This window comes from Lampetra fluviatilis, chromosome 4 (genome assembly GCF_964198595.1).
Source record: "Lampetra fluviatilis chromosome 4, kcLamFluv1.1, whole genome shotgun sequence".
Lineage (NCBI taxonomy): Eukaryota > Metazoa > Chordata > Hyperoartia > Petromyzontiformes > Petromyzontidae > Lampetra > Lampetra fluviatilis.
In genome coordinates, this window is record NC_136278.1 from 8,566,993 (window position 1) to 8,580,803 (window position 13,811).

Sequence of the window (13,811 nt, forward strand, 5' to 3'; positions counted from 1 at the left end):
GAAAGCTTCAAATCTAGAATTCCAAAAGGAGACAAAACTAATGTGAAGGTTTACAGACTCATTGGCCTCTTATTGCATGTATACGAGTTAAAAGGTTAATAGAGAACTGAATAATGGACAAGGCAGAGACCAACCCACCATGCGAGGATGCTGTATTGAGATATTTTTCTACTATTGACTGGTATACATACTTCTAGATTTGAAGCTTTCGTGACTGCAAGGAATCATATTCTTAGGTTTTTTCGGTAAAGTCACGTAGGTAAAAACATCAAAATTAATGATGTTTTACCTACGTGACTTTACCGAAAAAACCTAAGAATATGGTATACATACGTATTACAAATCAGATTCAAGAAAAGACCAATGAATATGAAATATCATTATACCTATCTTTTGTCGACTACGAAAAGGCATTTTATTCAGTGAAAATATTAATTTCGTCAAACTTACATAAAACACTGCTTTAACGCAAACAAATGATCAAACTTATCAAAAGCATTTACCAAGATATAACGGCTATACCTAGACTGCATAGATAACATAACACAGTAGATATCAGAAGTCTGGCAAGGAGATATGCCTTCAGCAATACTATTCACAGCAACAATAGAGGATATATTCCAAAAGCTAGGTTGGAGAAATAAAGGCATAAAGGTGAAAAAATTGCCCACCTCAGATTCACTGATAACATCACCATTATAATGGTAATAAATTACAATGATTAAAAACAATCCTAAACAGATATTTAAAAGCGGTAACATCAGAAAACCGTTTTATTTCGTATCATTAGACCATGCGAGTGCACAACTAGTTTCTTGATTTAACCTCACAATGTGTAACATTTTCCCACAAACACACGTTCTAAATGCTAAAAGATAGAAAAAAAATCACGTGGTTGTACGAATGTATCGGAAGCTCTGATGGAATGACTCAATGTTCGGTGAAGCCTCCACCAAAGGTGCCTTGTGCAACCAATGAATTTCATTGCAAAAAAACCCATACCTTTTTTTCCCTTCATTGTGGATTTTTAGAGCCATTTTCTTTTCCAGGGCCTTCAGCTCCTTAAGGGTCTCCTTCATTGTGCCCGTGTTCTGAGGCTCCCCCAGCGGCTTGGCATTTAAGGATGCTGCAGAATACAACCAGGACACAAGAACGGCTTAAAATTCAAATCTGTGATATAAAGCAGTGCTGGTAAAAAGCCTGCTCCGTACTAAATCATACAGTGGCAGGCAAACAAAAAAGTCGGGTTAACGGGTACGAGGTGTCGAGAACAATTTTACACGAGCATGCAGAAATGCCGACACTGCGGCATTTAATTTAAACTTCACAACGTGCGACGAAATGAGTTGACCCATGTTTTCCCCAATGTGGCATCAGAGAACACGAATCCTGATTTGATGCAATATTTAGAGAGGTTGTTTTATTTATTTTGTAACGGCACACTCCTGGGAGATGGAAAAAGGGTCACCAAAGAAATAACCTTTTGTACCTATGTGAAAAAGGACCCAAAAAACCGACAGAAACGTAATATGATGTGACAAATAGCATCCAAGAGAAATATTAACCGCTACGCTGCCCCGCATGTGATGCAGTCACAAACCATCATCTGGCTTTTTCTGTTTCAGCTTTTCTTTGTCCGTTACGGTCTTTTTGCGCTTCTCCTCCAGCCTCTCGCGGTTACGTTGTCTCTTCTTTAGCCGTTCTTCCTTATCCTTGGCCTGCACCGGTGTGTGTCACGTACACATGAATGGTTTATTCAAATGCAATTCTTTACACAGCATAAAAATGTAACTGCATGTTAAGACGCTGTACATAATAGTGCAACATGTCCATCAGAGGTATATAAAACATGTAAATAGCAGAGACATTTAGCCTTTCGCAGAGGAAGTCTTGAGCCTCAACTTGAACAGGGGCAGGGAAAAGAGAGCCAGGTAATGAGTTTGGAAATAGCATATTTGATCGATTTTGAGTTTGTGGGTGCGGGATTTGGGAAGGCCGTAGAGTAGGCAGTCAATTAACCAAGGAAAGAGTTGATGCAGGCAGGAGGAAAGTGGTTGCAGCAGTCGATGGGGCAAGGAATTGGCAGATGCAAGAGATTTTCCATCGGTGAAGGTAGCAGGCCCTGAAGAGCTAGGATACGTGGGAGCACACCTCGAGCTCGTTGTCGATGGCAACTCCCAAGATTTTGTAGACCCTTAGCCAGCGTGATGTATTAGAGTCCAGGAGGGGCACACTCCAAGGTGGAGACGTTGCCGACAGAAACACATTTTTTGCAAATGAGGAAGAATTGAGTTTTGGCAGCGTTTAGCTGGAAAAACTTTGAACTCATCCAGGATGAGACCGCATGTCATAAGCTTGGGTGAAAAAGAATCAATAGACGTTCACAACTGGGTGTCGTCAGCATGTAATTGGTAATTGGCATTGAAGCTGGAAATTATTTGGACTAAGTGGAAATAAATATATTGAGAAGAGCAGTGGGCTGAGGATGGATCCTTCTTGACACATCATATCCCAGGGGGATTTGAGCAAATGGAATACGTTTAAGAGGTAAGAGAAGAAACAGGTCACAAGTGTGCTGGAGACACCTTACATATCTATGGCGGCGTTAAAATGTTACAAGCAGTAGTGCGGTCTCGGAGATGGAGGAGTGAAAAGGATCCATTTTCATAGGAGAGTAGGTCACTGACCACATAGGACAGTATAACTAAAAAAGGTAAACTATACTATATACCAGGTAAAGCCCACTGAGTTGTTAGCTCTTTTTCAGAGGCAGCCTGGCCACAAATGATAGCTCAACGAAGTGGCTTTCATCATGTGGGAATTTATAGTAGCAGGCAAAGAATGTAAATGCAAGTTTCTAAATATAGAGGGAAAAACCAGAGGACCCGGAGATAAAATCCTCATGACCACAGGGAGAATATGCAAATTCCAAATATACAGGCGTGAGGGTTGGGACCGAACGCATGACCTCCTGCATACCACACGAGGGAGATAAGATCTTGCCCCAGCTGCACCCCAAAGGCAATGCAATAACGTCAATTTGAGAAGAGAATCCTCTGTAGAATGGCCTCAATCGATACCAGGTTGTACTGGATAAGGAAGACCATGAAGAGTGAGGTATTTGGAAAGGTGGGAAAATAAATATCCTTTATCATACTTCTCCCAAAAAAGACTTACGAATTTATGGAAATGTGTAGGAATAATGGAATACAACAAAGTAAAAAAACACTATTGGGAATGACAGGAGTAGCTGAGGGACAATGGAAGGAGGGTAGCTACATATTCCTGTAAAAGGTCCCCCCCATTCAGTGCGGATTAAGCTAGTGCGGGGCCTGTAGCATATGCTATAAAGGGGCCCTAAATAAAAAACACACAGAAATATTAAAATTTTAATTTTTTACCTACGTGACTTTACCAAAAAAACCTAAGAATATGAATCCTTGCAGTCACGAAAGCTTCAAATCTAGAACAAAAATTACTTGCATAGTAAAGTAATTATATTTTTTTTATTTGCTATACAGCCAGATAATACGACAAATCGCTAACATTAAACACCCAGTCGTTCATAAAAGTTGAAGGCAGTATACTACTAATGTAATAGAGCAAGTGCAGAATCATTGAAACGTAATTGATAGCTTGAAAGCATTTAGCGCGGGGCCCTTGAAAGTGCAGGGCCCGTAGCATATGCAGCTACTTTTGCTACGAGGATAATGCGGCACTGCCCCCATTTAAGTGATGCCTTGGGCTCGATCTGCTTACGATCTTCTGCCGACACTGCTCCACGGTGTTCTCGTCGTCCGAGTCGCTGTAATATCTGGAGTAGAGGAAGGGCTTGCGCACGTAGGAAGTGCGGGAAGCCTTCACCTGGATCACCTTCTTGTCCTCTTGTTTGTCCTTGACGTCTGATTGGTCAGATTCAACAAAGTTAGACAAGCACACCAAGAGCCGAGGCAGAGTTAAAGCAATGAAGGGTATATGAAGGAAAGCGAGTTCAATTAGTATCCTTATTCCAAGGGAAATGCAAAACAGCAAGGAACTCTTATGTAGATATGTGTGCCTAGGCTGTGTTCTGGTGCTGTCTGAAGTTTTGATACAAAATAAAATAAAAACCTTTTTGTTGAGGTCACGTACTTCCTTTTGGCAATTTACTGATGCCTCTCTCCCATTCATTTTATAAAGCAATGCGGTAACGTCTCTTTGACAGAGTGTCTGACCTTGAATTTAAAGTAAATTTTTATATGAATGAAGCTTTTGAAAATCGTGTCAAGAAGTCCAGGGCACTGCCTTGCTATGGGGCATGTAGCAATTCATGCCTCTACAATGAAATGACTTGCCACAATTCAGTCATGGATAAATACATCGTCTCGCTCTTACACCCTCGTACGTAATGTTCTTCATTTGTTCTGTTTGAACAGTAATACTGTGGCGAGATGTTAACTACCTCATCTGGTATACAGATGGTTGTGGGTTCGATCCTGACCCTGACGTCTGTATATTTGGAGTGTGCATGTTCTGCCTGTGATCGTGTATATATTTTTTTGGGTCCTACAGATTTTCCCTCCACATTTAGAAACATGCGTTTAAAGTATTTGGCTGCTATTCATTTCCATATTCATAAGCCATTTCTTTGAGCTATCATTTGTGGCCAGGTCACTTCTGAAAAAGAGCTAAAAAGCCCAGTGGGACTTACCTGGTAATATAAAAATAGCTAAAAATAGTTTATATGTAACGTGATTACTTGCATAAATTATAAATAATCCATTTTGCCCACACCATTTTATGCATGTGTCATAAACATAACAATCAATAAGTCAATTATTTGTTACTGGCTTATTGAGTGCAAAATTACAAGATAGGATATTTTACTTTTGGGTTACAACTATAATACTTTTAAATACTTTGCCAACCCACTGCCGGACGAAAGCCTCCCCATGTTGTGTATGTAGATCATGGATTTGTTTGACCATTCATCAAAATGTGGGTCAGTGCATGTTGGTGAAAGAAGTGGGTGGCAGATCAGACTGGTTCAAATGTCACTTACCACTGATGTTAGACCCAGCTGGGAATAAAATTTAGGTCACCGGGTTCACAGTGAAGTGGTGGTATAATGAATACCACTGTATTCATCTATTCATGCCTGCAGGATATTTTTGCAACTGCTATGGCCCAATTGGGTAGCGTTGAGAACATTTTTGATTTGACGGACAAATTGATAACGTCAGTTCATGCCACACATCGCACCAATTTGCAATAAAACTGCAACACACGCCACCATCATTCTTCCTTTAAAAGGGGACAAAATAAAAGGTAACCAGGTTGCTCAAAGGTCAGAGCGCTGCACTGGCACTGCTAATATCTTGGATAAGAATCCAGGCAGCTGCCTGTAATTAAACAAGGTTATCAAGTAGAGTGAATTGATGTTTCCAGCCCAGTCACCAATAACACAGAAAAATAACATTTAATTTGGTTTTGAACTTAATTGGATTCATTACGGCTGCGAAAATATTAATTACAACATTGGTTTGAATGTCATGTGACAAGTATTACCCTCTAGTGCCCCCTTCTGTACAAATTAGCAGGGATCTCCAAGTAATTTTGCAATATCTACTTCCACGGACACGAAGCATTGCCCTGCGCTGCGAGAGATCCAAATGAAGACTTTGCATCACGACGTGACATCTAAAGCGTAATTAGGATAAAATTGGGGGGGAAAACCCCATAGATAGTGGGTATAAAACACACACCTTCTTCATTTGCCTGGGACTCTTTGTTTTGGCCGGCATCGCTGTCCTCGCTGTCAAAGGAAGACAAGTCACTGGTGTGCACGGAGCTGACAGAGATGTCGCTCAGTTGCTCCAGGTCCGAGTCTTGAAGCGAGTACTCTAAACAAAAGTGACACACGGAGAAAGCAACTGAGCAAGCGGCTTGGAGTAATGACCAACAATTCAACTGCAAATCTGCATTCAGTCATATGGCTGGGTGGCAATGTGATTTTTCGCGGTTGCCACAAAATATGAAGCTTGTGTTCTAACTCTGGTTAGGGGATGACTCAGTCTATCATTCCTTGAGGGACACTACAATGAGTACCACTTTGTGAGAAGACAAAAGTGATTGTCCTTTTGAGAGAATGGCTGCACCTTGGATATATGGCATTTCAGCACTCGCTCAGGGCTGTTGAGTTCTGCTACAAATATTTTCAGCAAGGAGAGACTTGTACATTAAATGTTATCTAATCATATGCAAGATTACCCTATTATTAGCTGAATGAGGGGCTCCCCATACTGTACAGATCATGGAGATTATTTGACCATATTTCACCATACTGGTCAGTGTGGGTTGCTGAAGGTAGAGACAATACATGTGCAGTTCGATGGATTTTGCTCTACTGCTCATAACCTAGCCCCGCATGTATGTTGAACTTCTTTCACACCGTACATAGCAAACCGTGCTAATCGGAGGTGCGGGGAAGGACAACAAACCAAACACCAAAAGCAGTTCAATCTAGATTTAAAAGTGAAGCCAGTGGAGATATGCGCTATTAAATCTATATTGAAAACCCGTTGCCTCCACAGTGCTGGATTGTGCATGGTGTTCACTCATCCAAGCACTGACCAGGCTCAAGCCCGCTGAATTTCAAAAATGCGGCAGGATTGGGCACATTTCGGACGATTCGGTTAGTTACCCGATTTAAATGTAATCTTAATCACTATCCAGTAGCACGCTGTCACAGACAACATACCAAAGGTTTGAAAATCTATCTTGGGTTTAGGTAACAGATTCAACATGCCTTCATTCTCTTTCCAACAGGTGGGATTTAAGATAAAGCCAATGATAATGCACTTTAGATGTATCTATTTTCCGGTACACCATTTGCACTTCATATATTTTAATTTAACTGGGCGGTGGTGGTGCACGCCTGTAATCAAGCACTGTGGAGACAGCGAGGATTAGTGGATCACAAAAACTTGGTGAAACTCCCTTCCCGTGGTCACTGAAGTGCCATACCCTGGCTCACCACAAGAAAGCGATAAAGCAAATGTGGACTCCACCTGTTCCATCTGCATGGGACAGTGTTGCTCCCTCGCACGTGTGGGTTTTCTCCCACATTAAAACAATCATATTACCAAAACATATGGAGGACCGCAGCACTTGGGAGGGCGGAATTTGATGCTGGCTTACAATAGTTATAAAATGCTCTTAAATACTTGGCCACCGATTGCCACTTAGCAAATATATAGGCCGACTAATTTGTTAAATGAGACAAAGTTCAGTTTTTTGTTTACCCTGTGGTAAAAAAAGATTAGTTCCGTACCTTTTTTAAGATTATCCTTTGCCAATGCTTTGATTGCTGAAATGTCTTTGCGAGAGTCTGATTTATCATCACTGCTTGCATCCGACTTCTCCGCTTTGAATTTAGAATCCTCAAACACGCCTGCCGCCTTCTTCCCAGCATCATCTTTTTTGAAATGCGATTTTTCCACTTTCTTGTCTTCTTTCTTCACAGATGCCTTTCGATCCATCCTCTCGTCTTTGGATTCCTTCCGAACCTACCCCACACAAAAGTAAATGAAAAAAAATATTACAATCCTTTAAGTTACGTATTTCTTTCACAGCTCTTAAGTTACACACACATATTAATGTGAAAAATTACCAAAAAATAAAAAATAAGCAATACTGAATACCATATATTAAATTCAGATATATTATGAATATTCTGTGCTTCCAATCACTCACCATACTGGGGCTTCTGTCAGCAAGCTTCTTGCTCTTCTTTGCATCTCTACTCAGCTCGGATGACACACACCTCTGCAACGTGGGTGGTATATCTTTCGGTTTCACGTCCACGATCTCCTCCGTTGCGCCGTCCTTGCCATCTTCGGCAAAAAGGTGGTGCTCCTTTACGAGCAGAGGAGGTGCGGGGGACACTGAACGCATAAGTTTGCTGCTGTCCGCCGATTCTGCCCTCCTACTGGCCCTGACCGTGGAGCAACTTCCTTTGCTGCTTTCAGCAAAGGCTTTCGTAGGCGTAGACACACTGGTGCTTGCTTGTAGTTGATCCGATGCCTTTTCAGACGCCGCTGTTTTCAGAGGATCTGCGCTGGGTTTTAGAGGCGCAGCACTGGGGAGCGACGACACAGCCTGCTTCTCAGCCTTGCTGCTGTGTGACTGTTTACTCGATGCCGACGGCTGCAGTAGCAACGAAACGGGCAGATCACACATACCATCCTTCATCAGTTCGTCAATAATTTTTGAATGCATCAATTCATCCGGCGTCATTGGATTGGTCGTATTTTCTATAACATCTGCCTTGCTACTTTCTGGCAGGGGACTGGACACATCCGACGTGACTGGCGACTGAGAGTTGTTCTTTTCTGGCAAGGCTCCTTTGCTGGTGTCCGGCTGTTTGTAGGTGGGAGACGATACCGTTGTGGTGGCAGTGGCGGTTGAAGTTGCAGCTGGGTGCTTGGAGCTGCTTGAGCTGGTGCTGCTCATGGATGTAATAGAGTCAAGGATTGACTGTGCATCGCTGGCCAATCTGATGCTTGGAGTGGAGGTTGGTACATCTAAGAGATGGGAAACAATTAATTGTTACAGTTCTGAGGGACACATCGTATTTACTGCATTAAATTTGGCTTACAGACAATACCTAGAAAATAAACTCTGCCCTTTGCCAAAACACTGCTGGATGAATGCCTCATCACTGTGTATCAGTCACGAGGTTAGACTAACCATATCGCACCATGCTGGTCAGTGTGGGTTAGCAAAGGGTGCTCATGACCAATGCAAATATCACTCGCCACTGATACTGGCCGTGGCGAGGAATTACTCAGGTTACTGGGTTCATAGTAGAGTGCACAAAGTACAGAAGAAATAAATGCTGACTGGGATCACACCCAGTCACATTGATCTAGGTACCCTATCACAATTCTTAAGTTAAGAACCAAACCAGGTATGAATACTGGATGGCAAACTCATATACAGCTGTAGGACTGATGTGGACAGGAGAGTATTTGGTAAGGAAAAGCTTGATCCATATGAAAGGCTCCGCATGTACCTGTGATGGACTGTGGCACTTCCTGCGGTTTATCCAAGTCGCCTGGGCCATTCGAGGGTTGCCCTGTCTTTCCTTTTGGACCCGAAGAAACTCTGCCACCAATAAACTCAAGCACAGCACTCTCCACCTGTGGTCGAAATGTCTCATTGATCTTAGAATTCACCACCTGCTGCACAATCCGGTCCACACAGGCGGCCTTTAGGATGGTTGATCTGCCGAGTGGACACGCACAAAAACAAACATCCTATGTTTTTTTGCCTTATAACCTGTAGGGAAAAGTGTTGTTAACCAGCACCTGTTAAGGGTGAGTAGGTAGTGTAACAAAGGTCGTGGAAGCGACTTCTGGAATCCGGTCTTTATTTGTCTTTCGTTCACAACACTCCTTCACACTGCTGACAGACAGCGTGAGAGGGAGAGAGAGAGACACGCGCGGCCACGTGGCAGCCTGGACCCCGCTCCAGCGTGGCCTCACCCTCCGTTCGTTCCAGATCTGACCACGTGTTGTCCGTCTCCACCGCTTTTAATACCCGGGTCACGTGGTACCTTTCCACCAATCCTGGTTAACCTCTATGGAATCTTCTAGACTCCATCGTACGTTCCCAGGACCGCGCCCCTGACTCGTCCCCCCATTGGCTGTGGCTAAAGCCAGCAGATCCAATCCTCTACTTACAGATGTCACCTTCCCATTACGTCAGGGCCACGCCCCTAGACTTCCCCCCATTGGCTATGGGCCTGGACCGGTAGAGCCAATCATCGTAACGAGGTGTGATCCATCAGCAACCCGGATATATCCTCACATTACAGTAGTATGGCCAGCAGCATGCTTGGTCACCCCAATCAATGTTGATATTGACACACCACACCAGCGACTCATTTAATGGAGTATCAACTTTGGGGAGGGCCAGGACAGATTTCTATACCACTTCCCACTGAAGTTTTCCAAGGTCTAGAGTCAAATTATATTGTTGGGTCTTTCGGCAAAGTCATGTAGATAGGTTCAAAGAATATAACAAAAAACTACGACGTTTCGATCGCAACGCAAGCAGTCGTCTTCAGGAAAAGGGGGGTTTATAAGGGTTTGAAATGGGCGTAGGCCAAATTTCAGCAGCCAATGATAAAGTGTTCGGCAGCAAGCGCAAGTTTGAAATGGGCGTAAAGCTCAACTAACATCAGAAGGTGGTAGGATGGGAACATCATAGCCAATTATGACTGAAACTGGTTGATAACGTCCTTCCATTGTTTGCTCAGTATGTACCCATCTTCTCGGTTGAAATTGTGTTTGTGTATATATATGGATGGCTTCATGAAGGAATCTTTCATCTTCTTGGTTCTTTCGGTAAAGTCACGTAGAAGGGAAGTAATAAAATAATAAAAATAAAACATAATAAAACAATTCTCACGACGTTTCGGCCACAACGCAAGCAGCCGTCCTCAGGAGAAGAATGAGAACATTATCAAGCTAGGAGCTTATATAGGTGTAAGGACGGCTGCTTGCGTTGTGGCCTGAGGACGGCTGCTTGCGTTGTGGCCGAAACGTCGTGAGAATTGTTTTATTATGTTTTATTTTTATTATTTTATTACTTCCCTTCTACGTGACTTTACCGAAAGAACCAAGAAGATGAATCCCTGCAGTCACGAAAGCTTTAAATCGAAGGAATCTTTGTTGATATCCAGTGGGCTTGCAAAGTAACTTCGTCTTAGAGAAATACATTTCGTGTGAGCCCACCGCATTAAACCAATGATCAGCCACGGCCGCGGTATTGGCCCTACCGTGTTTCAGATCTGCCTCATGTTCACGAACATGGTCCGAGACATGTCTCTTAGTTTCACCAATGTAACAACTGCCGCAGACACAGCTTAGTCTGTAGATGCCGGGGTACTGCATGTCAGGGATCACATCCTTCACAGATGGGATCCGATCACGAATTTTATGTACTGTGTTAAATCGAGCCTGGATCTTGTGTTTGCTCATGATTTTGGAAATATTTTTAGTGGCCCCTGCTATGTATGGCAAGGCGATGGTTTTGATTGGGTCCTCAGATGGTTCTTTCCCAACGGTTGGGGTGATAGCTTTACGGATTGTGTAGCCTGAATATCCATTCATCCTTAGGGCTTGGAGTACGTGTTCCAGTTCACTGGCTAGGTGATGACAGTCGGAAATACATCGAGCTCTATGGTGTAGCGTTTTGATGAGGGAATTCTTCTGGGGTGGATGGTGGTGGGAGTCAGGTTTTAGGTAGGCATCCGTATGGGTGGCTTTCCTATAGACAGTGTCCCATTGAGCCATCTGGTCTCCTTTCGATTAAAACGTCCAAGAATGGTAGCTTGCCATCATTTTCACCTCCATGGTGAATTTGATGGCTGGGTGTATGGAATCGATGTGGCTGAAGAATTGTTTCAAGAGCTGGTCGGCCATGTGACCAGATGACGAACGTGTCATCTACGTAACTCTTCCACAAGGACGGACGTAGAGTGGATGCCTGGATGGCATCTGTCTCAAATGTTTCCATGAAAACATTGGTTACAACTGGAGATAAGGGAGAACCCATTGGGGAACCTTCAACTTGTTTGTAGAATGTTCCATTCCAGGTGAAGTGTTGGTGAGGCAGTGTCTCACCAGGGCCGGTACATCAGCATTCAATCCTTGTTGGACCAAATCTTCAATGATTGCAATTGTGTCAAGCACAGGAACTTTGGTAAACAAAGAGACCACATCGAAACTAACAAGCAAATCACCTGGAGATAGTGAGATGTCCTTAATTAACGATACCAAGTGAGCCGAGTTGAGTACAGCGGAGGTGTTCTTACCAGTGAATGGTTGTAAGGTCTCACAGAAATCGGGCCTGTTTGTAGGTGGGTGAGTCAATGGTGGAGACAATAGGATGAAGGGGTGTCCATTCTTTATAGATTTTTGGTAAGCCATACAATCTGGGTGGTCTAGCAGCAGAGGGTTTTAAGGAAAACCGCTTGGTTGGTTCGATCAAATATGTCGAATCGGTGATATTGTTGGTTTTCGTAACGAGGCGGTTGATGGGATCTCTTTTAATTTTGGTATAGCAACCATCATTAAGTAGGTCCTGAATTGTGTTATTGTATGTGGTTTTGTCCATGATAAATGTGGCATTGCCCTTGTCGGCTGAGAGGATGACGATGTCATCTCTCCTTTTAAATTGCGAAAGCTCAAAGTGCTCATCTTTACTGATGTTGCTAATAGGTGTCTTAGCGTTTTAGAGGATTGCAGCAATTTCCGGTCTAGAGTCAAACCTAATTCTCACGGAGATCATAGTGAAGTGTGTGAACAAATGTGCTGCCACTCATCATACACACACACACAAGAAAACAGAGTTGTTGAAAAAAATATCTCTAGCAAAATATACAGCTCAGAAAATATTTTGCATGGTAGCATAGGTGAAGCAATTCAAATATGTTTTTCTGCCAGATCAGAGGAGCCAACTTGACTATAGCATTCAGCTGTAAAGGATTCAGGTAGTTTTGAGTCAATAATCTTCCATTAAGCAGGGCTTTAAAAAATGAATTGAAAATCAGTGACCGTTTCTTCACCAAAAGGCGAAAAAACCAAGTGCTTAGCTGCGTTAGCAGTAGCCAAGGAGATGAATGTTGAATCAAGAAAAACTCCACTCAGATCAGTACTTGGCACAATGAGTGGATGAGGACAGGGCAGTGTGATGCCATCGACAGTGAACGGCCTATTGTGCTGTACGCAACTAAGTCAGACTGTCTTTTAAATGTTTTTTAAAAGCCACAATGGATGCCAATCATGGGCAAGACGAAGTGAAGACCACTCTAATTTTAGCTGTTATGGAGCAAAGAACTGGAAAATACTCCGATCCAGCTTTCATAGTGGATTCACATGACTGCCACTGCTGCTAAATCCATTTGCACTTAACCTCATTTGCGATGAGTCTGGCGCTATTCCGCAAAGAAAAATCAAATAGTTTTTCCATCCACTCGCAATGGTTCAAACTCCTATTGGGAGCCATGAGTGCACAAACTAAAGCAATTTAGCCAATTTTACTGTAAAGAAGTACCTTTATGGGAAATGCAAATTTTTATTTTTTTATTTTTACAATGGTCTCTTACGCCCCAAACTTAATTCTGGCTTCGTATTCTCCCAATATGACCTAAATTAAAGTGGTGTTATGCTGTATAGTACACATATATACAAGGCATGCATCTATAACTAAAAACTTACAGCATTTATTTTCATGGAGAGCAACAAATAATGCAAACACATCACCTGTAAGCGATATACAAAAACTGGCAACTGCATAAGGATGGCATACTCACTGGAGAATCGTTTGACGAAGGCTGTTTCTCAGTTGACTTTTGTTTAAAGAAGGACTCCATTTGATACCTGCCAGGTGGTTTGAAACAAAATTTTCCAACCTTTGCCGCAAATTTTGATACGTAGACTGCAAAATCAAAAGACAAATATTAATGCATTGTTCATTACTACAAATGGACCGATAAACATTGTGAGAGTGAACACACAATCCAAGCCGGGTCACAACAAAACCACGAGTGATACCAAGCTGCTGTTTGCCAGGTCTCCTTTGCCAAAGTGATGTAGCATTTCAGAAGTGGCTCAACCCGTTTCATTTAATACGGACGATTAAATATACCGAAACTCCCAATATGTGCAGTGGAGGATGCCATTCGCAAATCGTGCTAACCGTATTTATCTTACCTGCGCGGTGACTCGCAAATAAATGTGGATAACAGGAGCAACTTTCCG

The 13,811-nt window shown here is 42.7% G+C and overlaps 1 protein-coding gene across 2 annotated transcripts in view; it reads right to left on the minus strand.

The window, feature by feature from the left end:
• Positions 1-13,811, minus strand: part of LOC144931549 (uncharacterized) — a 34,218-nt gene that overhangs the window by 18,113 nt on the left and 2,294 nt on the right. For both annotated transcript variants that reach the window (XM_078855515.1, XM_078855514.1), the window contains exons 2-9: positions 13,364-13,488; positions 9,056-9,267; positions 7,735-8,564; positions 7,313-7,547; positions 5,745-5,882; positions 3,760-3,902; positions 1,601-1,718; positions 1,003-1,126 (exon numbers count right to left, since the gene is read on the minus strand). In XM_078855515.1, coding sequence (XP_078711641.1) covers positions 1,003-1,126; positions 1,601-1,718; positions 3,760-3,902; positions 5,745-5,882; positions 7,313-7,547; positions 7,735-8,564; positions 9,056-9,267; positions 13,364-13,488 — 1,925 coding nt within the window. The remainder of the gene's footprint in view (positions 1-1,002; positions 1,127-1,600; positions 1,719-3,759; positions 3,903-5,744; positions 5,883-7,312; positions 7,548-7,734; positions 8,565-9,055; positions 9,268-13,363; positions 13,489-13,811) is intronic.